Raw genomic sequence first — 26,485 nt, forward strand, 5'->3', positions numbered from 1 at the left:
AACGGTAGAAGAACAATACAATTTAGATGTTTCTTAATGCCATTGCTGAGCAGAAGGAGTTAAGAGTGTGAGATATTAAAAAACACATCAGCTTCTGTGACCTTGATTTGCAGTAAATATGTGACACAGTGTGGGTTCTTTTCTTTTCCATGATTGCACAGTTTATGTTGTTTATTTCAAAGTTGTTACATGACTACTAGCTTACTGACTGTGATGGTTTCAGATGTTAATGTCAGTGTGTAATCCAACTATTTCGCTGTTCATGTAAAAGGCTGCCGGTTGCTCATTGGCGAATGTGCGACATGTCATTTTGTGGATCATGGTCATCATAATAAACAATAAATAAAAAGTACCTTATTAACAAATCACAGAAGAGATCACTGAAACCTTTACAAGAAATTTCATTTAGTCATGTTTGTTATAAAGTCGTCTGTGGCAGATATGTTGTCCAATTACAGACATTTTCAGTTATTACTTGTGCATGTGCGTATAATGAATAAAAATGCTTGCACAATGGGATGCTACACAAGGTGCCGGTTGTCTGTGAGCTAAACCGTTTCATCACACCTACAAACTGATAGCTTTGGGGTTCATTCACAAAACTATTTTGTAAAGTCTGTCATGGAAATTCCTGATATTTAATACAAGATCCCATTTTTTTTATCTAGATTATCTGTATACATTTTTATTCTTATGCAATAAAAAACACAATATCCGGTTGTTGTTTTTTTGTTTTGTTTTTTTTTAATAATGAAATTGACTAAAGAAATACAATTGTATTCAAAAGATCAAGCTTTCACTTCATTCAATAAATGCTGGTCAATTCTCTAGGAATATGGCTAGACAAATCACACCACACAGTTCTCAGTGCTGTTGGAACCTAAAACAAAACTGAACCCCCTCTTCCCAGGTTCACGATAAAGAGAGTTGTGTTTTCAACTCTTGGACTTCATGTTACATTATGAAGATCCATCTCCAATAAGCCTCTGCTGCAGGAATAGCCTTGCTGGTACCTTAGCATACCTAAATTATTGAGATTTCTTCAACGTCCCCTCACCCATTGAACTATACATCATAAAGGGCAGGCCAGCTCAGCCCTTCTAGCTGGAGAAACTTTCCAGCGTAGGCCATTCATAATTCATGCTGAAGTGAAACTTGAAATCACAACTCTCCTATTAACCCCCCCCCCCATTAGTGATTAAACCCCAGTGACTCAAGACTCGGATACACTTAGAGCTCAAACCATTTCTTTGTGCAATGCTTATTTTGGCAAATATCTTCATTCATATACCTTCAAATATCTTGTCAGTAGACAAAGTATTTACAAAATACATTAAAAAGCAAAATGTTTTCTTAAAAAAAATAAATTAAACATTTATCTGACAATATGTGCCACCTCTGTGTAGACCTAGCGGATTGACCACGCAGTTTGTTGCCGGTTTCGGCACCGAAGGGCATAAGCAAACAAATTAATAACCTTAAAACGCTAAAAACGTATCTTTTCAGTTGGATCCCGTTACCTGATAAAAGCAGCTTATAAACATTTTACGAAGTACATTCATTCAGGGATACACTTTTCACCATTAAATGCCCTACATTTTTTTTTAAATAAAAAGTTTGGCAATTTTAAAAATGTAAAAGATTCAGGTATAAAATCTTGACACATTATTGCACTGGTATAAAGTCCGATTCAGCGTCCTGTAGAATGGGCGATGTACTCCTTTTGCAAGCTTCTCGGGCTTGTATCCTGCGACATTTTGGACAATCGTTGTTTTTGAAACATTTCTTGTGGAAGCATGCTTTGCAACCTAGGTCAATAAGGAAACAATGTTGTCAAAAATCACAATAAAACATAGGTAAAAATGGATTACACAAGAGTATATACAAAGAGTATATCTAATGCCCTGTGTTTTCTTATATTACATGGGGTAACCAGACAAGATATATAAAAATACATTTTCCAATGAATTGCTTGAAGAAAATAAAAACCTCAATTTTCCTCCTACTGCGTTTTGACATTGATTCAACAGCCACAGCTACTGTATATGTACCAAAACATACGCAGCATTAGAGCATGTAACCAAACACATCTCTAATTAAAAAATGGCTACCCTCTGTAATTTTAAGACATTACCACGCTCCCTTTAACAAAGATATTGTCCACTGTTGTCTTTTAGGGGATTTGTCCCAACTTTCAGCATAGCTAATTTATTAAAACCACCTACAGCTTGTGCTTCTTGCCAATGAGTTTTTAGTTTACAAAAGGACATCAGAGAAGGAGATAAGTGCATAATTTGACATTTATGACAGTGAAACAGCTATCCTCTTAAATCCTCTCTCCCCACACTTCTAAAGGTTGCCAGGACCTGTCGTCAAAGGGGGAGTAACTTTATAGAATGTGAATAATGAAAATCCTGGAAACACCATAATAAGCTCCTTTTGCAGATGTGTATTTAGGGTAACTCTTAATAACTTATAACTAAAGGTAGACTTCCCTATTATGGAATGCAAAGCACCAGTGTTAAATACTGTAATTATTTAATGTTTAGTGTGAATAACAAGAGTCGTTTCAGTCCACCCTCCACTATTCCAGATTTGTTTTTAGGAACCAGCACCAAGTCCAACCAGGACAGCCATATAATGCCTACTAATGATTTTCTTGGCCTTTTATTGAACGTACAGTATGGGTGGAAAAAATATATATAAAAACGGAGGAGGTTTTAAGGGAATGAATCATTAAAGCTGTATCAGAAATGCAGTTGTGGGTATGACTGGCAACATGCTCAAAATGTGCACCCCATAACACACATTAAATGGCTGTTTAACCTATAATTGATTGGGTTCTCACAAAAGTAAAACAAGCTACTGGTGCCAGGGTCTTCAGTCACACAAACCTGCATACTTTATAAACGGATGATAGGAGTTAGCTTCTGCCATTAAATGCACACATGGTTTGACAGCAATTTTCCTTAATTAAAATACTACATATGGAAAATGTATGTCTAACTATTGGGAAACCCAAATCCACATCAATAGATGGCGACATACCTTCACATCTTGCACACGTCTCGGTCTGGAAGGCAAAGAGAACATCTTTGGCCTGACAGAATTCACAAATAAAACCTTTGGCTTGACACAACTGAAAGAGAAATGGAATTCAAATATTAAGCAAATGCAAGCTAGAACATTATATGTGCAATGCAAGTGAAAAGAAACCAACAGGCCATAGACATCCCATACCTCACAGTTCTCCACATGAGCTGTACCAGTGTGGAGTAGTTCGCGCAGGGAAGTTACCAGCGTCCGCTGCTTCACCTTTAATAGATCATTTAATGTAAAGACATGCAGCTCCTCTGTCAGGTAGGAGGGCACGTCCTCAAAGGCCTTTAAAACGCTGGGTTGGAGAGAAGGGAGATTAAGGTTTAAGAAAACCAAAAATGAGTGATAAAAACACACAAGCAGAACTCAAACAAAGCCTGCATTTCATATGACATTTTAAATGGCAAATTACCTGTCTGCTAATCTACATGTAGTCAGCAATCTCTTTAAATGAATAAGCTGTTGTTGTAATTCCTGAAAATAAAATAAAAATATGTTACTATGAATGGAACCAGTAGTTGAGGAGAGGAACAGTTAATCACTTAATGGAACAATTCAATACGTGCTCACGGAAGTCTAAAGATTCCTTAAAAACATTAGTTTACACATAAAAAATGATTTTTGAGTTGTTAATAAATAAAAAAAATAATCAGAAATTACAATACAGCGACACTACAAATAAGCATTCCTCCCTAGCCGGATTCATTGTAAAGGATAGTATGGCAGAATCTTTTTTTTTTTTGCTAGCGTCAAAATATCTCTTACCTTGACTCGGTTGAGGTCTCTCACTTTCATGTACAAGGCTGGGTTTTCACACTGAATATTGAATTTATGGCTCTCCCATATACCATCGAGGAGATTTTTGGAGAAATTGCTGACGTAGTATTTACTAAAGTTCCACTTTGAAAGAATCCTGGCGGGAATAGGACTCTCCGCGTAGCTGTGACAGCAATCACAAAAATACTTTCCCAGGTATTCACAGTACCGCAGTCTACTGGTGTATCCTGAAAACAAGAATAGATAGGAAGGACATAAAGACTAAATGTCTGAGTTTCAACATCAGGCCTAGATGTTTCTATGGACTTATTGGGGTTATTTAGAAAAAGTTCAACGTTTTAAAGATGGTCTCGTCAATATAGCAAACAACGATCAGAAAATTGTATTTATTTTTACTTACTTGGCTCCACTTTAGTGCCACAGCCAACACACAAATAATTCTGTGACGCTACGACAACATCCCTCCTGCAAAATACCAAATGCATTTTTAATTTAAATATCATATATACATTTCCCGTTTCCTGGTTGCCCCAGTGAACCAATAAATCTTTCCTCCCTAGCAGTAGAGGTAAACACAGTAACCTGGATGTTAAAGTAGATTTACAGCGTTCAGATACATCTAGGAAGAAGTTGCAGCTCCAGGGAGTTCCCTGATGATGAGCTTCCCAAGCTAGATAGCATGTAGCTGAACGTAACAGGTTTTTCTGATATTTAGGAGGAACGTTGTATCTATTTGTGCCCAAGGTTAGGCCCGTTCTCAACAAAATAGTGCCCCAAGCAGGAAGCCCCACACCGGCGCATGCCACATTTTTTAACATGTAGAACGCTATTGTAGATCTTCCACCACGCATTGCGGAGGCTTCTGTCAGGTTACAGACAGACATCTACACACCGGGGGCATTCTCTGTGGTGACTGCCGATTATGAGACTAGCCAGCCAACCCGGGCACTAAAATCGGTCCCAGAACCATTTTAAAAAGGAAGATCATTGGGGGAGAAAAAGCCGATTGATGAATGAATGGAATTTCATTTATGCTCACTCATAAGGGTTTAACATCTTGATATAGTAAATTTCCTTGCATGACTTGTGCAACACAAATTGCAAAAAATGTGCCCTGGATTCACTTCAAGCATATTTTGAATATACAATACAAACATGATCATGTCATAAGCGATACCATAGATTGCCAATCTGTGACTATACTGAGTATTTGTCAGAAATCTTTACAGTTTTTTTTTGTTTGTTTCTTTTGCAATGGAATCCTTTTCTCAACAAACCTAGAAATACTGGAAAAAAGGACAAAAAAAAAAAAAGAAAAAAAAAAGAAAAACTTTGATACTGGCAAAACTACTTGACTTACAGCCGGCTCTGACTGACCTTGGACACGTCACAAGATCACCAGGTTCATGCACTTTGCAGAAAGACTATATCCCCTTTCATTATCAGTGTTTTTTCTAGTGACTAATCACTTCCACAATTAGTTTAAAACAGATGGTGCCTGTTTGTAAGGACAAAGTACAATTCTGTTTAATCAGCTGCTTGCTTAGCATTGGTTTAGGGTTTATGCGAGTTCTAGCAAAGACAAGAAAGTGAATTTGTTTTCTGAAACTTGCTTAATATTGTAAAATTCACCTTAAAAAGTGTGCTATATGTTTAACTGCATAGCATGCTTTTTATGTACAAAATCAGCATAAATGAAGAAACAAAAGTATTATTTAAGCATTAAACCAGGCAACAGGGCACAGGAGAGCGCAAACACTTACTTGACGTACGGGTGAATATTGGTTATGATCTGGAAACGAGGAGAGCTCCACTCTTTTGCTTCTCTCAATCTGAACTTTTTTATCTCCTCCTCCAAATTTAAACTTGACTCGAACTCTTCTGGAATGGCATGTGCACTCATCAGCTACAGAAAAAGACAAAAACACCAGAATATAAGTTGTAGTTATTTTTAAAAAGGAAATTATTACCCTGTTACAGGTTATAATTAAATCTGTCACGCTCATATCCTTAAGACGCAAACTCGGAACATGGTAACCATCATGTGAACAAAGAAAAGGAAAAAAAAAAACGAGCACTGGGGTTTGGACACATTTCTCAGTGGGGGGGGGGGGGCGGGGGGCAAGCCAATTTCTGTAGTTTAGTTAAAGTTTTTTGGAGGACAAGCTTATTAAACATTGTACACTCTCCATAATTAAGCTTATTTTATTTTTCAGGACAAACTAAGCTAATCATAGATAGATAGTTTAAGACAAAACACCACAGGTTATCATACAAGACTATTAGAGAAACTGTTGCCCAGACCATGATCCGGAGAGGCATTCTCTTTACTGGAAGAAAACATGTTTGCTTGTAAACTTAATGCTTTAATCTTTTACAGAAGTGTCGTGCTGAAGGTGCCACGGCCTATAAAATACGTTGTCGGCATCCCCACTTTCCACTTTGATGACCATGCCCTCCTGCAGCTTTGTCTGGTAAAACGTACCCTGTCTGCACAATGGTCCGCGGAGCCAGTTTCTTGGCATTCCCCACTAATCTGCAGCCATTGCTGTCTGAAAGCCCTGTACAGCTTCTTTGCGGTTTCTTCAGCCGAGTTTGAGCCTGGCGCAGGACTGGGCCTTAAAAGGAAGATGGATAATTTAGAGTTGACGACTTGTATAACTCAAGCTGTCATCTTATTAAAAGTCTATAGAGAATTCCGGTGTTACCACTCTGGTGTCGTTTCACTTTGTTTAGATGCAGGTGCACACAATTTCTCATAGTCTTCTAGTTCTGCAAGGAAATGAAGAAGAGACAGAAAAGTACAGTCAAAAGGGGCTTTATGCTACGTTTTAGTGGAATATTTTATTTCAGCTTTCCTATTCAATTAATCAATGGTGCATCTCTCTACAGCAATCATCTTGCATTATAACCAAGAGATGTAATACCTCATATTCCATAAAACCAGTGGCGTCGGCAGGGGGGGGCCAGAGGGGGCCATGGCCCCCCCTACAGCATGCTGTGCCCCCCAGTGTGCCCCCCCAATTGAAACGCCATCTTTTTTTTTTTTTTCGCGGAGGCAGTACATTAAACGGCCGCGCGCAGAGGCGTATATAGGGTATGGCAGCCATGGCACGTGCCATGGGCGCCATCTCTAGGGGGGCGCCGGTGGGCGGCTTTTAAATGCCGCTCACCGGCATTTTTTTTTTTTAATGCGGAGGAGAGAGAGGGGCGCCTAGCAACTGCTCGGCGCCCCTCATTCTCCTCCACGAGCCCTCTACTCCCATCCCGGTGCCGGCATTTCATGCAGAGCGCCGCAATATGCCGGCATATTGCGGCGCTCTGCATGAAATGCCGGCACCAGCGAGCGGCTTTTAAACACTGATGCGGAGGAGAGAGAGGGGCGCCTAGCAACCACTCGGCGCCCCTCGTTCTCCCCCGCATCAAAAAAAAGAAGACAGCGCTTTAAAGCCGCTCGCTGGTGTCCGCTGCTTCACTGGTGGGCGCCGAAATATGACGTCATATTACGGCGCTCAGCAGTGAAGCAGCGGGCACCAGCGAGCGGTGCAGGAAGACAGCAGTATCGTGCTCCCGTCGCTGGACTTCAAGGTGAGAGAGGGGGGTTAGAAAGTGATGAGGGAGGGAGTTAAAAAGTGATGAATGACGGAGGGGGTTAAAAAGTGATGAATGACGGAGGGGGTTAAAAAGTGATGAATGAGGGAGGGGGTTAAAAAGCGATGAATGAGGGAGGGGGTTAAAAAGTGATGAATGAGGGAGGGGGTTAAAAAGTGATGAGGGAGGGAGTTAAAAAGTGATGAGGGAGGGGGTAGATATAAGTAAAGAGTGTGCATTAATGTGTGGATGCATTGAGTGAATGAGAGAGAGCATGAGTTAATGTGTGGATGAATTGTCTGAATGAGGGAGAGCATGAGTTAATGTGTGGATGCATTGAGTGAATGAGGGAGAGCATGAGTTAATGTGTGGATGCATTGAGTGAATGAGGGAGAGCATGAGTTAATGTGTGGATGCATTGAGTGAATGAGGGAGAGCATGAGTTAATGTGTGGATGAATTGTCTGAATGAGGGAGAGCATGAGTTAATGTGTGGATGCATTGAGTGAATGAGGGAGTGCATGAGTTAATGTGTGGATGAGTTATCTGAATTAAAGTGTGAATTAGTGAGTGTGACAGAATGAGCTGTCATACAAGGCCCCAAGGTAGTCAGAGATGGCTCCAGCCTGGCTGCCAAACAGGCAGGAACTCCATTGTTTAATTAATCCCATCAATAGGATTGCTGATCGGGGATTAAAGGTTGGGTTGAATACATGATTCTGTTAATTTATGTTAATGAAGTTCTGTGGCTATATGAGTCTATGTTTTACTACAATAAACTGTTCATTCCTGCTGTACTCAGTTCAAGGTAGTTGTGTCTACTTATTGGGTACACATAGCAGGGTTCCAAGGTACGCATGCTGACTGCTGCTGGAAGTGATTCTGGGGACAACAGGAGGATACATGTGGGTGATCTCTGGGAGTTACTACAGCTCTCTTGGTGAACCCGTTACATTGGTGGCAGCGGCGGGATCCTCCTTGCAAACGTCCCAGCGGAGTACCAGCAGCAAGCCAAAGATGGTTCCAGCACTACAGGACGTGTTGGTGCACAGCAGAGTCGCAAGTTACATAAATGCCTGGATGGAGGCTCTCAGAGTGGACCAGGGTGTCCGAGGAATAGTCCTCCCATCCTCCAAGGAATGGTACGTGCTACAACTAGACTGGCGAATGCAGTACCTGGGAGAGCAGCCTCAAGAGAATTTGGTGGCTGAGTTGGAGAAGTTGCTTCCACTTGAAATGACTGTGGATTGTGGATACCGGGCCCTGTATTGGCAGGCCGTGCAGTGGTGTCCAGAGCTGAAGGATGACTACATGCCAGAGGGCGATGACTTTGGCGGCCCGGGATTGATAATGGAAAGCCTACAAGAGGACAGAGAATTTGGGAGCCCATCGAAATATCGGTGCGAGGAGATCCGGGAGTTCAGGGAAGGGATTCTCACAGATGTGCCCTGTTACCTGCCCGACTTGTGGGCTGATTTCGATTATTTGGTTTACCAAGAATGGTTCCTGGAGCAGGCCTACCGAGAACTCTTTGACCGTGCTCAGCAGTGTGCCCCAGTGGATCCTGTGAGTATTGTGCCCCCACCAGAAGCACAAACATCCGAGCAGAGCGTAACTGGCCTCTGCCCACTCCCTTCCCTCACCCCAGACACTTTGCCCTATTCCCTGCAATATGGCCCAGAAACTGACCAAGACCCCCCCTGCATGTCCCAGCCAGATCCCCCAGCTGAACTGCTGGCTTCGAGGCAGAGCGCTGCTGGCCTCTGCCCACCCCTTCCACTTGTTCCCAAGCCTGACCGCAGTAACCAAGGAGGGTCCGGTCAGGCAGCCACAGAGTTGGTGGTGCCACTGGATTTTACAAATGCAGCTGAAGAGCTGCCCTCGGGGCAGAGTGCCGCTGGCCTCTGCCCGCTCCCCTCTGTGACCCCAGTTCCATTGGCTTTACCCCCACTATGTTGCCCAGAGGCAGCGATTTCTATGGCTCCTGTAGCCCCAGCAGAAGTGTTGGCAATGGGAGAGAGGCAGATCGACATCTCTCCTCAGCAGATGGAGTATACAGGAGGGGATGCATGTGGCTTTCCTCCGCTCACCGAGGATCATACAAACATTTGTACCATGCAGGTGGATTGGACTACGGTCGCCACCTGCAGTCCCCAGAGGTGCCGAGCAGTCAGCCCAGAACCCCATATGGAAGGGACCCCAGCCGCTCTGTTTTCTCCCCAGCGGCTGAGAGGACTCCAGGGAGAAGGCACATTTGGCCCTTCTCCCCAGCGGCAGGTACACTATTTGGGAGAAGCAGAGTGCGGCTTGGTGAGTACTGGTCCTTTGTTAAATTGTTTTGGGGAGTACCAATTTGTGGCTGGCAGTGGTGGTCCGGATATACAGACTGACTTTGGAGTCAAGTCGTGTGGGGTCTTATCAGACGTCAGTCTCCCCCAGAAAAAGGAGATATGTGATGGAGTGTGTGACGGAACTGTCCATCATTGGGGCCCCTGGAGAGGACTGAAAGCAAGCCTGCTACCCGCAGATTATGGACCCTGTCTCCCTGCCCTGGCGAGTGGGACTGTTGTCCTCGTCTGGGACCCGAACTCCCCAGTCTCTAAGTGTACCCCAGGACTGGTTAGTGGGACAGGTGCCCTTTGCCAGCCCCCTGCATCCACAACTCTAGGAGCGACGGAGCTGTGCTGTCCGACTGAACTGGATGCAGACCCGATTGGGGTCTGGCCCCAGTTCAGTCTTCTTTTTAAAAGGGGAGATATGTGACAGAATGAGCTGTCATACAAGGCCCCAAGGTAGTCAGAGATGGCTCCAGCCTGGCTGCCAAACAGGCAGGAACTCCATTGTTTAATTAATCCCATCAATAGGATTGCTGATCGGGGATTAAAGGTTGGGTTGAATACATGATTCTGTTAATTTATGTTAATGAAGTTCTGTGGCTATATGAGTCTATGTTTTACTACAATAAACTGTTCATTCCTGCTGTACTCAGTTCAAGGTAGTTGTGTCTACTTATTGGGTACACATAGCAGGGTTCCAAGGTACGCATGCTGACTGCTGCTGGAAGTGATTCTGGGGACAACAGGAGGATACATGTGGGTGATCTCTGGGAGTTACTACAGCTCTCTTGGTGAACCCGTTACAGTGAGTGACTGTAAAAGTGTTTGTGTATCATAGATGTATAATTGTGGAAGGGCAAAGATGGCACTAGCAGGAGGTTTGAGCCTTGGGGACCAAGATGGCACAGGCAGGGTGTATATGGGACAAAGATGGCACTGGCTGGACTGTTTGGGGACAAAGTTGACTTGTGCTGGGCTATTTGGGGACACAGATTGCAAATCTTATGTGTGTAATCTGGGTGCTGGCCAGGTTCTATGTGGGCAGTGTGGACGCCAGGGCTGGCTTTGGGGTGTGCAACCTGTGATCTACCCCTGTAATTTAGGGGGTTTTAAATATACCTTCAATGCCGTGTTTTTATGTGAATTCCAATTGATCTTTACCTGCAAAGCTGGGTTTTTGTGTTATTCTGTAGATCCATATCTGCAATGCTATGCTTCCATACATTATTTATGTATACCTGCAAATACAGGGTTTGTATTTCTTATTCTGTTGTGTTGTTCATTTGATCTATACCTGAACTACAGGGTGTAAGTAAAAGAGCGGTATGGTTTAGTGAATGAGGGGACAAAGGGATGATTACAGGGGAGAGGACCTCTCAATGTCATGGTGCAGTCAGAAGGACTGACTCTCACTGTCTTCCCCTGATCTGCAGTCAGTGTGGCACATATATTTTTTTGGTGTGGTAGCGGAGGGAGTGATTGCATGCAAGGGAGCATTGAGCGGGGCCCAAGGAAATGCTTGGGTAGGGTCCAATTTTTTCACTATAAAATATATTGGCAACAGGGTCTAATATTTATATATATATATATATATATATATATATTGGCAGCACGGGCAAATATTTATATTTTTATTGGCAGCAGGGGCAAATATGTATATATGTTTTGGCAGCAGGGTTTAATATTTATATATATAGGCAGCATGGTTTAATATTTATATATATATTGGCAGCAGGGTCTAATATTAATATATATCGGCAGCAGGGTATAATATAAGTATATATCCGCCGCAGGGGTTAATAATAATATATATCCGCAGCAGGGGCTAATATTAATATATATCGGAAGCAGGGTGTAATATTTCTATATATCGGCAGCAGGGTCTAATATATATATATATATATATATATATATATATATATATATATATATATATATATATATATATATATATATATATTGGCAGCAGGGGCTAATATTAAAGAATGAAAAATAACTGCCAGTTCAGCTGTTATTTTAAAATCATATTTTAATCACTTCAAAGAGATAAGTACATATGATGTAGTTAAAAATGCACGTCTAACGCATATATATATATATATTATATGTACCGCTTTATAATTGGCCCCCCTATTTTGTTCCCTGGCCCCCCATGTGCCCCCCCTAAATATGAAAGCTGGAGACGCCACTGCATAAAACTAACCAATAGAAAAAAAGGCTACCTATAATATTACCTATAATGACAAATTCATCGTTATAATAGCCACCGTCTTCATCTTCACACGCGTCACACTTTGAGGAAAGTTTGGTGTCAACTTCTTCTAAGATGGGATCTGATGGAGAATTCTGTTGCGTTGCAGCAAAACCTTAATAATAAAACAGATAAAAAGAGACAAATCAATCAATCACTATTTATGTCACTTGTTTTAGTACTTTATTTCATAAGTAATGCAGTAGCTACACAGAAAACAAATACTTACCATCATAGCCACTGTCGACTGAGGCTGCAGACTCAGAATTGTATTTTTTTCTAAAGAAGCAATCCTCTCGTAAATCTCTTGGAAGCCGATACAGACCTCTTCTCGATTTCCAGTTCTCATACTGTAAACCTTGCAGATTGCTTTTCATTTTTTCAAATACAGATATAAACATGTCCGCTACCAAGAAGTGCTCATTTTCCTTGAGAAATAATAAAGCGAACAGTCAACAAAAATTTGCAACAAAATTGATCATTCATAGCCAGCTTATAAAAGCAATATCTAGTCTGTCAAACCAATATATTTTTTACACTTACTAAAAAAAAAAAAAAAAAAAACACATTAAAACTCGAGAAGGCTTCCCTGAAGATTTTCCATTTTGGTGTCAAATAACAGTATTACACAAGTATTACACAAAGCCGTTCTTACATTCTCCAAATTCACAGCAGGTTCAAAGAGTTTTTCTGTTGAGTGAGGCAAAGGATCTGTACTTGAATCCAACACCTTATCTGAAGCTGCATAAAAGATACATTTGTTATATCACACAGTGGGGGGGGAAAAAAAAAAAATATATATATATATATATATAAAATTAAAAACCCTCCAGCCATATGCATTTAAACTTTAAACATAGTGGGGAATCTCATGCATGCAAATAATAAAAAAGGTCAATTTAAGGGGCCTCATCTTCTCTATTTACAGCCACAACCGGCTCTAAATGCTCACAGTGCAGGGAGGTGAACTAAAAAGTACTTTAGTATGATCTTTATTGGTGGGGTTGCAAGTGGCATTAGACAGCTCCTAACTTTAAAGACCTGGTACGTGCATGGATTAAAACTGTAAATAATCGCACAAAAACACCCAGCGCACTCGGTTGATCGAGGCCCGTTCTCTGCGGGGATGATGGATAGGGACACTGCCCTGCGTCAAGCCTGGCACAGCACTCAAGGTAAATACGCCACTACATAAATGTAATACATTGTGGATATGCAAAAATAATATTGTGGGTATCAGAGTCTTAAAAGGCCACGTTATACAAACAACGCAATCATTTAAAGCATGAACAGAAAGAAAACAATGCTGCCAGATATCAGCACAGGTGTGGCTGGGGTGTGATACTTCATGTCAAAGCAATCGTGCTATACAGAACCAGATCAGATTTTTAATACATGAATAAGTACAGTGAGATTCCATGTGGTCATTACTCAAAGTATTATCTGAATCATTTCAGTTGCTGGGTATTAAGTGTAATACTACCAAACATTTATAGATTAATAATAACCTCTGATTTTATACTGTCTATTACTTGTGGGTTAACAATAAAATAAGGATAGAGAGAATGGCTTTGAAGCTTTAATATTACCTTTTTGGATACTGGAATATGACTGTGACCGATGGAAGGATTTGTCATCTTCCACACAGCAATGCTCAGGGCCCGCTGCATTAGTAACACAAGTCAAAGGAAGGACATCTGAACCAAGATTAGATAAATGTTGACCAAAGTTTAGATGGTGGCTTTCAAGATTAGGTGAAGAAAATCTCCTTGCGTCCTTCTGAATAGGCAAATTCAATTTCTGTGGGAAATCAGACAAACTGAAGTCGATGCTTGCGCACTGCCCATGTTTCGCAAATGGCGAAAGCTCAAATTCCGCCACATCGCTTGATGGATTTACGATGGGGATTTTAGGTGAAAGACTAGGTGGATCCGAGGTGGAAGAACCAGGAGAGTCTGTCTGTGAGTTATCCCAACATGCAGCGTGCCTATTAAACCGAACATCATTCTGGGCACAGGAGATCAAAGGGACACAATACGAGTCACTGTCTGTGTCAGAGTCACCATTATTGCTACTCTCCCAGTACTCGGGGTCACTGTCCTCTAGATCCATACTTGTGGATAATTTGGATTTAAAACTGCTTGGTATGTTTAATACGGAAGCAAGAATTTCTTTGATAGCCGTAGTACTGTCAGTGTATGACCCGCGGCTGCCAGCTAAACCAATCACAGCTGGTCTAGGTAGTTCATCTGCGTGCAAGGAAGAAGAAGAAAAAAAGTTATTTTTTATTATGGCCAAAGACAGATCGAAGAAAGATGTAATTGATAAAATATGGCATGATTTGGAAGATGCACCAACATTTATTAAAAAGGACTTTGGCCGAGTCATACATGTTATGTTTGCATGGCCATTACATGCACCTACAGAGTGGTTACGTGGATTCAGGAAGAGGCGCTTACCTGCAGGAAACAGAATGGTTGGCATTCTCGGCAGCATGCTTATAGGATTTGAGACAGCCATGGTCTTTACTGGTATATAACTACTTGTCATCTGAAAAAAAGATGAACACGAAATAAACTCCCATTCCTCAAATGCAAATACTCTCTTTTGTCCCAAGTGAGTTTGTTCTCAAAAAGAATATTTGAATGCATTAAAACAACCCACATAGAAACACCTTAATTTTACCATGCTATATCACAAAAACCAAGACTAAACAAACCAACCACTGGTAGTCATTAAGCAGTATAGAGATTGATTATATATTAAGATGACAAAATAAAGTATCAGATGAAAAGTAAATATTTATTACAATACGAGTGAGAAGACATTGCATGCCGTGAGTCCAAGCACTTCGATTTCGATTTACGCAACTAGACCATGTATGTCAGCACAACAAGGTGCTCGAGAATGTTCATGGTTAAAAAAAAAAAAAAAAAGGGAGCATTAGAAGACAGAAACTGTCACCCAACTGGAAATACTCCCACTTCATTTTTTTTAGCATTTATATTTCATTGACAAGAAAAGGCTTCAGTCAGTTGTGACGCGGTCTAAGCTCCAGCTCCTCGGGTTAAACTGTTTTTAGAAGAACCATCAAAAACCAGTTAAAGCTGTATTTAAAAGATATTAACCCTACATGTACAGGCTTTGTCATTAAGGATGCCTCCATTAAAATACTTCTCTATACATCAGGTGGAGAGTATGATATTACTGCCATCAGGAGAGTCTGCTATTCAATACAACTTGGGGAGTGTGTATCTTTATTGTCAGTGTTAGGGAAATAACACATTGAAACAGAAAAAAAATCACTAGTTCGGTACACCTTACAGGTGTTCCCACGGCACAAAATGTTTACACAAAACGACACCTTTCTGATAAGTAGGCTTTTATTTTGTCATGTTAAGTCATTTAGTGATAATGAACACACAAAAGGTAATCTTCAAAACAAGCAAAATGACATCCCTCTACACAAAAAAAGGGCTTAAGGGACTGACTCATCTAAATACATTAACCTTGCCCTATTAATCATTACAAAGATTTGTTGAGCTGTACAGGGAGTTACAAGTGTAGTAACTAGCGTATGCATTTCCCATCTTCAGTTACGTATAGTGAGAAACATTCAGACAAAAGGAGCGAAGAAAGGGTTTGGCCTCTAAAGAAAAAGCAGAAGCCACTGATGATATTTTTTGCCTTTCTGCGAGTAGTCTACAGATTACAAACCGTAAAACGCGTGTTTGCGCCGCGGCCATAATTTGTAACACGCATTGAACATTGTATAGATCTGGAATTCATATCACACAAATTGCATGAAACCGCAGCCAAAGAAGACAAAAAAAATATAACTTTCCCAGATATATCCTGGATGCATACCTCCCAACCATCACCCTCGCCTGCTGAACCCCCTCAACAACAGTTATGCATCTGTTAGAAACAAGGCTTTTATATTATGAATGCATATTTTTTCATATTACACTTAAAAGTGCCTATTCTATTCATCAATAAATGTTTTAGAAAATATTTAGCAAGCCAGCATAAACAAAATTATATCAAAAATGTATTTAGAAAGAAAAAAAAAGAGGCAAGTGAGCATTCAAAACTAAATAAGGTGTGCAAGAAGACAGTATAAATACTGTAAATTACATCTGGTACACCCATTACCTTTACAGTTTTAGAAAGCTTTGAGTTTTCTCACTATTAAAAGTTGTCGGAGATATGGCATGTAAAGACATGACTGGTAATCTTTACAACGTTTTTTCTGGAAACAAAAAAAAAAAAAAAAAAAAAAAATGAAAACAAATAAAAATCGCCTAAACTGGATAGTGGAAGAAGACTATAGATGAAAAAAATAAATAAATAAATTACATTAAAAGTAGTTATGCATGCTTTGTGGTGGGTAGAAGTAGAATAAAAGAAGTGTTTAAAGGTCAGTTCTCTCGGCTTTTTTTTTTTTTTTTTTTTTATAGTTCTGCTAAACAAAAAACAGTAGCTGTTGTCAGCGACTGATAAGTTCTTCTTTGTTATCCCACAGGCACAGAACTCAATGACCTCACGTGACAGAGCCAAAGTAAGTTCATGACCATTAATGATACCAGTTATGTTTAATTTATATGGCGCCAAAAAAAGTGTTATAAAAAAGCTATTTTAGGCACAGTGTTTCTATATTTAGATGCATATATATGTTTATTACACACATTGATCCTGAAAGCATTCTGCTGAATATTTTCAAATTGAATGGCATAAGCAGGAGCTAAAACTGCATATATTATAAAGAAATGATATATTAGCAAACACAATAAATGGTGCATCATACAGTGATTGGGTGTGTGGTTATGGGTTTATGTTAAAAGGTCTGTACCATAACAAGTCTATAACATTTACAGCCAGTCAAATACAAACTGTAGCTTTAAAATAGATTTGACCGGGATTATGTATCTAGCGTTAAAGAAAACGCCACGTCGAATGTTGTTGACATCTAATAGACTTTAAGCTTGCAGGAGCAAACCCTCTTTTGTTCTAGCGCGTCTTTATGTGTGTTAACCTTACTGCCAAGATGTATATTGTCAATATTACTGTTCATTTCAATGTCCCCCTTATTGTAATCAGAATTTTCTAGTGGTGTATAAGGGACTGCAATAAATATAGTTAGTTATAGCTGCTACTTTTCTGTACAAAACTAAGCAAGTGAGCCTCGGGGAAGTGGCGCTTCGTCACACACCCAAACATGATCTGCCACACAAGACCATTTAGCAGTTTAGCATATAGACAGCACAAGGCATGCTCCAGTCCTGAACATTGCCTCCAGGGGTGAATGTACTGGGCACACGTGAACACATCATGTCTGTGCCAGGACAAGTGCCTACGGAGAGAGTAAACAAGAGGTGCTCCTACGTAAAGTACTTTAAAGCAGGGCATTCCCAATATCTTTGTTATTATATAAAAAAAAGGAATAATAATAAAATGATTATTAATAATAAAAGCACAATATCTTTCCCGTGACAACTTTGGCTACCCAAGTCTTAAAAAATTGTAAAGAGCTTTTTAAAAGAATTTCTGAAAACATTTAGTACCTGTAACTATTAAAGCCACATAAAACCTATGGTTGGGGTAACTTCTGCTATTAACAGGGCGGTGCTGCGCTTGTCTCATCGTACTTGTCTATCTGACACCCAAGCCTCATCTCACTTAGGATAGCAGCTTGTTGACCATGTGGCTGCCACCCATCTGGAGCTTCAGCAGACATTTAATAGTCTATCAAGTAACACAACGATAAATACCAAAGCTGGAAGAGACATAAATACTAGATTACAGGCCTCAGTAACAAAATATTTATCCCTAGTATACAGGAAAAGAAATCACATGACTACAGGTATGTGTCCAAATAGCACAGAACACAGTGTGCTAGACAGAAGGTAGTTGAAATTGTAATTTGTATGCGTTACTAAAAACATTTTCTATCCTCTTCAGACCCCTCTGCCGACAAGATGTTATACGCCACTGAAATGTTTGTGCTTTTGGGTATTATTTATTGTTTTATATAGCAGCACTCTACAAAGTATATAAAACAGAACCACCCAATGTGTCAAAGAAAGAGAACTGGTAACCGAAGCATAAAAAAAGAACACACAGATGCAAAGTGTTCTATAAAAAGGGAAGTCCGTGACCAGAATATAATTGGGGAATTTACATGAAGCCATGTTCAGTAAAACTAGCCCCCCGAGAGAAAAAAAAAAAAAAAAAAAGAGGAAGCGACAGATTTGAATAAACCTATTGGGTTAGTCTCCTCGCTTGGCAACCCAACCGTGAATTTGTTACACAATTTAAATTAGGAGTTCATTATTTTCTTACTCCATATAATGCATTAGCAATGGTACTCAAAATACAAAAAAGTGAAGCGCAATATTCTAATTAAATATAAATGCATGCACCAGATGAAGCGATAAGCGAAACGCGTAGTGCGTGTTGACGACATCGGGAGGAGGAGTAGCATTACGGAAGTGGATCAGAGGACTAAGACGGCGTTTCTTTGTGGTAGCGCTGCTACGAAGTTTGAAGCCTGGACTCTGTGACATCCGAAACGGAGGACAACAAGTTTGCCTTTCTTTTATACATTAAAATTATCGTTTTTACCTACTCCCCTCCGCTGCCTACCTTCTTTATCTACAAGTACCAGTGTGGGATAAAGAAGCTCCTAAGGAGATCATCACACTCTATGTATGGGCATATTTATGCCCTTTAAATTGTAAGGGTCCGATCTGCTTAATAGCGTTTTTTTAAAAACGTACTTTGATATACTACACCATAATTTTTTTTCTTTTCTCTTCCTTTTTTATATGAACCTTTTGGATACTGTGTGTGAGAACTCTCGCTGGAAGGGTATCTTTGTACATGTTATTTTTGTGTTGCACATATAATTTACTCACTTATTATTTGGGTGCGCAGACACTTGTGTGGTTTTGATTGCATTAGCAATGGTATTATAACTAGTTACAGTCTTCTTGTCTGAAACAATCACAAGCAGACGCAGGGATTCCGATTCCAATATAATGCATTGTGGTTTAACTTCTTTCTCCTTCCGCGGTCACAGCTCATGGTCCATTGGCCATCACTTCTGTCCTCTCCTCTACTGCCCAATGGCTAGTATACAAAAGTCATTGCCTCTTCTCTGCTGGTTTATTAATTAAAAAGTTCCAGTTAAACCAGAGAAAAATTTTAATCCACTTAAAATTAAAAAAATAAAAAAAGTGTGTGGGATTCCTGGAAAGCGCTTCCTTGTACTCTTCCAGGGAATGTGACCATTAATGGAAAGCAACTGACAAGTTTTATTTCACTTTAGGCAGTAATACACATACACAATATGAATAGCTACGTAAAAGAGACTTAAAGTAGAGGAGGGAAGTTTTTTTATAGGATGAGAAGTGTTAGAAAATGTCATGATCTAAAACCACAAGGTAAGAGGATAAAGCTGTTATGTAAGGGCGTTTTACTTTATGGAGGGGTAGGTAGATAAGTGGAACAGAAGTGGTAGATAATACAGTGAGGGTATTTAAACACGCAATGGATAGGCATTGGGTCTCCTGAATCTAATACAAGACTAAGGGCTAATTAAGGTTTGAATCGTTAAGTCTGGAAAAAATGGGAAGACTAGATAGGTTGACTGGCTTTTATCTGCCATCGTTGCTGCCATCTACACGCACATGTGCTCATACTCTCTAAACCTTTTCACCGACATCCACCAAACGCAGGTACGCTATCTGAACACTGAGGTTTGCTAGCTTATTGTTATCAGTAATACCAAAACAAGCGCTACTGATTATACTAATTCTTTCAGTAAAGGCAGCTGGAGAGAGGTTAAGGAAGTTCAGTAAAATGCATTGTGGTCATTGTAAAATGGACTTGTTCATGGTTACATCCTGATAGGATGAGCTCTGAACTCCATCAACAGAGCTATTTATTGCGTAGGATAGACCAATCTGGTTTTCCAAAAGGTCTGTGTGGCAAATGTAATTTTTGATAGTCTTATCACTAGACCTTTTGGTTGGACTTCGCCCCCTGGGGTGAATGTTGCCAGCCATCCCCTGGTATAACTAAGTCACAGATTAATGACGCCCCCCTGCATTATCTGAGTGAACTCCATGGTTGGTCAGATAAGACCATAACATTCCACTAGATGAAGATAACTTTCCTGGAATATGGCAATAAAGGCAGAATGTGGTGTTGTTAACTGTTCAGTATTAAAAGCATGTGGGGATTCTGCAAAAAGGGAAAAACATGTAAATTTTAAAAGGACCACTGAGCTATCATATGCATTGAAGTGTTCATGGTGGCTGGAGAGTCCCTTTAAGATGCAGCATTAGAAACATCATTTCTAGTGTTGTTGAATGGCCAAGGCCTTCCTCAAAATAAACATTGAATCAAATTAAATCTGATCTCATTGATATTTTCTCACTTGTCATGTGACACAATAGCTCATATTGATTGGTTATTGCCATAGAAACTGGAAAGAAAAGTCCTAAAATGTGCCTGATTAGAAGAGGACTCCCGCCCTACTTTTGTATCATTTTGTTATTCTATGTAAGGAATGTGTCGCAAAAAGTCTCATAAACAGCTATTTTAGAATGTATTTATTTAATACGTTTTACCCAACTACCTATTCTATTTGAGAAGCTACTTCTCACGACCTGGTAGCCACATATCCTTATGCAAGCTACCATTAGAACAAAAAAATAAAAGGCTAGTAAAGGCTACACACAGCTGTGGCAACCAAAAGATTTACTAAGGTTAAATCATCCAGAGAAAACCTATATAACAGTGATTGCCAAGTACTCCACTGTATTTAACATGACACACAAAGATATGCCTTTTTTTTTTTTTTTGCAAGTCTCAGTTTATTGAAAAAGATAATAAAAAAAAACAGTACAGTACATACACCAGCCATAAAAATATGTAAAGCACAATAGACCATACAGTGGTGAGAGCCATGTGACAAGTAATCACACAATCATCAGGCACAGTTGTAGGAACGCCGCGATGAGAGGGCGAGACAGACACATAGCAAAAACCCATACAAGTAAAAAACCTCTCAAATGACAGTCGGCTGGTGTGACAGAGGAAAGCATAATCAGGAGAGCTGATGACCCAGCAACTCGGACTAAACCGAGACAGGCAAAGGAACACAGAACAAGGTAACAAAGAAATGGACGTGACGTGAACATGACGAGGAAACACGCCAAATGTAAGTAGAGCTGGAGAGCGAACATATGCACTGCGAAAAAACAAGTCTATGTAACCACAGCAGAGTTCCATAAGAACTAGCTATACAGGAGCCGAAGCCTGAGGAGCCCCGGGAAGGCCCGGAAAAATCCTCTGAAAGGCAGGGGATCCGAGGAAGGCCTGCCAGGGCAACCACTTCAAATGATTGGCACAGCCAAAGCCCCTAGAGGACATCACCAGATCCTCCATTTGACAGAGGAAGTTAACGTAGGACAGCCAAGAAGAGATCGGAGGAGTGAGGGATTGTTTCCAGAACCTAGGGACAGTGGCTCTGGCGGCATTAAGTAGCTGAATGACCAGGGAGCGTTTATAAGATCCCAGGCTCGACCGCGTGACGTTGAGGAGGGCCCCCCCAGCAGTAAGACAGAAAGCGGGGTCTGCAACCTCCCTGAGTACCGCTTCTACAACATCCCAGAAAGGCCGTATCAGAGGGCAAGCCCACCAGATGTGGAGATAGGAGCCAACGCCCGCGTCGCACCTCCAACATTGCGGGGAAACCTGAGGAAGAAAGTGGTGAAGCTCTGCCGGGACCTTGTACCACCTAGTAAGTAGCTTATAGGACGTTTCCTGCAATTTGGAAGAGGTCGCCCCCTTATGGGTGAGAAGAATTACTTTGGACCAATCCTCATCAGCTAGAGAGAGACCTAGGTCCCTCTCCCACAGTCCGAGGAAATATGGCTTAGCCTGAGACCGGTGCGAAACATATAAACTATACATGGTGGATAAAAGGTGGGCATGACGGTCCCTGTCCGAACAAATAATTTCAAAAGGGGTATGTTGACGCGCCGAATCGTAGACAGGGGAAAGCGCCGACAGAAAATGTTTTAGTTGATGATAGAAAAAAATTAAGCTAAAAGGCAACGGAGTAGCCTGGGACAGGGAGGATAGCGGTCGGAGCGTACCATCTAAGAAAAGATGGTGAAGCCGAAGAACCCGCACACCATCAGGTAGCAAGTGACGAATGACACCAGCACCCAAACCAGGGGGGAAAGCCGGGTTGGAGGATATCGGGTACAAGTGACTGGGGGATCCCAGCCAACCCAGCCGCGCGAGGTGTGTGCGAAGTACCCGCAACGTGGGAAGTAGAGTCGGATGACCAGGAATCACAGGGCGGCGATGGATGTCCGCCAGCCAGGGCACAGCCGAAATATCCACCCCGAAGGAGGATTCCTCGATGTGGACCCACTGCTTAGGGGCGCGAGCCGCCCACTAAAGATATGCCTTTTAACCTTCAGAGAAAGGAATATAAAACATCATATGGGCTAAAGTTTATTTGATTATTATGCAAGCAAGTGCAATAAAACACTTTTATGAACCTTACACAAAGAATACCGGTATATAACAAGCAATTTCGCGCAACCACAGAATACACCAGGCTGTGATTCCCTGTGTAGCTTCACGATGAGTACCCGAGAGAAACAATAATATCTCAACAATAACTGTCTAAATTTGCATTAACAAAGAGGGACTACAAGAACATTAACAGACCGATGACCAGCTTATTGAATTTATATATCAAAGAAAATATTTGGCCATTTTCAAGATCCTGGAACAAATTAAAAAAAAACACCATCAAGTGGCTCAGGCGTTGGGTTAGCCAGAAGCCATGATCAAAGGATGTACCAAGTAGCCCAAGTAGATGCAAGATGACCCCAAGCACTAACTGGCCAAAACTGCTTTCTGATATAGGCATTTTTGGGACCTAAGCACTCCCAATTACTGTATGAGTGCCATAACTTTGTTTAAAACCTGGCCACAGAACTGGACAGGGTCTTAATGCTTTGCTCCTCTATTATACCAGACTATGTAACAGATTCTTGTGCTATCTCAGTTGATAAACTTTGTCGAATCCAACAACCCCAAATGGCAATTGTATACATGGGCCATCTAATTGGTTCCACCATTCCACCGGGTTGATTAGAAGTCTGATGCTGTTCAAAACCACATTGTAAAAGGAATCAGCACTGGGTGTTCAAAGATCCCCTACGGAGCAACACTAGTTGTACTATCCAATAATGGCACAAGTCACATCTATAATGACGTACAGATGTTGCACTAGAAAGCACACACGTCATATCCTCAGCTGTCTAAAGCAATCAGTAATCCTGAGCACGTCTACAAGGCATGAGTTAACCTCTGGTGGCGAGTTCTGTAACAAGTGTCCCAACCTCTGCACTCATACCGGAAGATATGAGCCAAGCAACAGTAAGACGTAATAACGTTACAAACAGACTGGGAATACAATGTATATACCATAACAAATATTACTATCATACATTTTATATACAATGTGGCACCCCCACCTATTTATATAATTCTTTTCGAGGTGGAACAGGATTTTCTGCACATACCAGCGATAGAACATCATGAAAGTGCTTTACAATGGCTAGTATTTTTAGATTAGGAAGCTATGCATAAAAAGGGAGGTAGCTTATTGCTGGTCTAAATGTGCTATCCGTTTATGAAAATACAGAAGTTATTCCAGACAGTCAAAAAGGGGAGCTAATATATTTTTCGCCAAACCCAAGCATATTCCATATTCTTTCAAAAATAAAATTTAATTCGGCCCTTTAACTTTTTTCTTTTATTTTTTTTTACACCATGGTCAAGGTTGCTTGCCAGGATGCACTGTAAGAAAACACCAGTAATGCTGAAACAGTTTGAGGCAACATACCACTTTTCTCGATTTATTAATTAGGTACACAATTTATTATTTAAGCAAAACCTACATGCTTTGTATGTAAAAAAAAAAAAAAAAAAAAAAAAAATCACCACGTGTCTGAGACACCTTTATACACAACATCCACAGTGTTCACAGTGTTGATGGACAAAAATCCACAAATATTTTCAAGGAACCAAAAAAAAGGAATTCATTACTTTGTTACTTCCAATTGCGAGTGCTAATTTCATTATGTTGAGCTGTGAAGCCTTGTGACTGGGGGGGTCCGCAAACACAGCGCTCTTTCGGGAGGACCCCAATGATGAATGCTCCTTTATGAGTTAACTGAAGCTTTAATCAATGGGCCACTTCTACAGCACAAAATCAATAACAGCAGGAAGCGAAGCTTCCATTTCATTTTTTAAGGGAAGAGAATTATTGCATTTCCATTACAATGATCACTTCCTCAACTCCAACCGGATTAAACGTCTTTTTATTTTTTATTTTTTTTATTAATATTTAATTTCAAGATTTTAATTAATTTTAGTGAGGTTTACAAAGCCTTTTGCTCTCTTGGATAAAAGTATGACATCCTATGTTACTTTGGCAACAAGCTATAAATTAGCATTTGTAAATAACCCAAACAGCACAGAATTTTGCATTCCACGATCTAAATCCCCCACCCTCACACATTCTGGCCCTCCATACACCCAGAGGGGCTTATCCGAGACAATGGCTCCATTCCAGGAAGGCAAGGCTTTCAATGAATACAAACCGCCGGTAGGAAGGCAGCATGTGTTTCCAGCGGCACACGTGATCTGCCTGTTTTCCTGAAATCCCACAAGTGCTCAACTTGGCAATAGCAGAAATATCCAGCATTTTCTGATTGACAGGCGAAGGGGAACCGTTTGCTAGGGGTCTACGGCTTTGATGATAAACAAACAATGAGGCAAATTCCATTATACGCTCTGAAAGTATGGACTTTTGAGTAATTAGTGGGTTGCAGATTTTGGCGAATGACACCCAGTGCCAGACTGGGGACGATAAGGCGGCTCTGACACTTTAAGGCTGGCGGCCGGCAATGCCACAAGTGCAGCCAATTGCATCATCAGACTCACCCTGATTTATATAGGGAGATTTTTTTTTTCCTTAAGGTTCTAAGGCTGGGGAGGGTATACTGGCACGAAGTAAAGTTTTGGACTCCCTACATCCATCGCATTTTTCTCTGAACCCCCCCCCCCCCCCATATAGAGCCGATCACAAGATATTGGACCAGGGGGAGCTTGCGGCTTTCTGGTGGGCTCCAAACATTTGACTTTAACAAAGACGTTACAAATACAACAACTGTGATCACAAACAGCCCAAACCAGTGTGCATTCCCGCTTTTAGAGTAACAATAGGAAAGCACATACAGGGTCCATATTTAACTTTAAATCAGTGGACTACCGGTGCACCAAGACCATTAGCGCCATTAAACATACAGGAAGAGCAAGAGCCGCACACAGGCAAACCCATGCTCCCCCTCCCAGTGTTTTGATACAGAGTCGCTTACCTTAGTTACCCCGCCGGCAATCCCGTGTGCAGACCTTCCTGCTTAATGCCTGTAAGCGCCCAGATCCTGGTACATGAGTGCGGTGTCTATGGCTAATATAGCGCTCGCAGAATGTGCCTTACGTATAATAGAATAGAAGCCGGTCTGCCGGTAGATTGCGTACTGCTTACTTAATCCTGACCATTACCATTTCACACGGCCCCGCCTACCTCCGGAGAATGCCCGTCCTGATGCCCCGCCTATCGCCGGAGTTTGCCTGCCCTAATGCCCCGCCTATCGCCGGAGTGTGCCTGCCCTGATGCCCCGCCTACACATATGCTTGCTATTGAATAATGAGGGGAGATCCGCTTAGTCCATGCGGGCGGCTCGTTGGAGGCGGCAGTGTGATTGTTTCTACTGCACAGGGAATGTTGGAAGTCTAGTTTAGTTCTTTATATATTTCATTACGGGCCGTTTTTGCAAAGCGTGCAAAGGTCACTGCTTTGTCCTAGATCATGTAATTTGCCTTTTAGGTTAAAACCAATCTACATCGGTCAGCTGTTTCTGTATCGATTGGTAATAAATCAATAGTAGAATTGGTCAATATTTTTCGCATTTTATACACAAGCTATTTGGTGTAAAAATCAGACATTCTGTACAAAGTCTTTGCCGTGTTTACAAATTTAAATACTATTTCATACCTAAAGGCACATGCAAAATGAGGGTTGGTTTCATTTCAGCATTCAAAAATAATAATCTTATTACACATTTTTATGCTTTGTCTGGGTGGCATTAGGCTTGTGCCTGGGTAACTTGGGGAATGTATGGAATGCCTAGGCATGCTATGGAATGCATTGTTTGCAGGCAGTGTTCTGCTAAAAACCCAGGCTATTTGGTGTTATTTGAAGTGTGGCCGAACTTGGCTGACGTTCCAGATACTTTTAGGTGGTAGTCAAAGGGATGGCCCTTTATATT

General features: G+C 41.0%; 1 protein-coding gene across 1 annotated transcript; it reads right to left on the reverse strand.

Annotated features, from left to right (window-relative positions):
- Positions 1 to 1,092: 1,092 nt before the first annotated feature.
- RUBCNL (rubicon like autophagy enhancer) lies at positions 1,093 to 25,730 on the reverse strand. The gene is made up of 15 exons (XM_053455530.1): positions 25,532 to 25,730; positions 14,513 to 14,603; positions 13,643 to 14,302; positions 12,709 to 12,794; positions 12,283 to 12,481; positions 12,037 to 12,168; positions 6,585 to 6,648; positions 6,362 to 6,494; positions 5,640 to 5,782; positions 4,277 to 4,341; positions 3,865 to 4,103; positions 3,512 to 3,573; positions 3,241 to 3,394; positions 3,049 to 3,139; positions 1,093 to 1,808 (listed from the first exon to the last, which is right to left on the reverse strand). The coding sequence occupies exons 2-15, from the start codon at positions 14,601 to 14,603 to the stop codon at positions 1,666 to 1,668; spliced, it is 2,262 nt and encodes a 753-aa protein (XP_053311505.1). The 5' UTR covers positions 25,532 to 25,730; the 3' UTR covers positions 1,093 to 1,665.
- Positions 25,731 to 26,485: the final 755 nt, after the last annotated feature.

This window comes from Spea bombifrons, chromosome 2 (assembly GCF_027358695.1).
Source record: "Spea bombifrons isolate aSpeBom1 chromosome 2, aSpeBom1.2.pri, whole genome shotgun sequence".
Classification (NCBI taxonomy): domain Eukaryota; kingdom Metazoa; phylum Chordata; class Amphibia; order Anura; family Pelobatidae; genus Spea; species Spea bombifrons.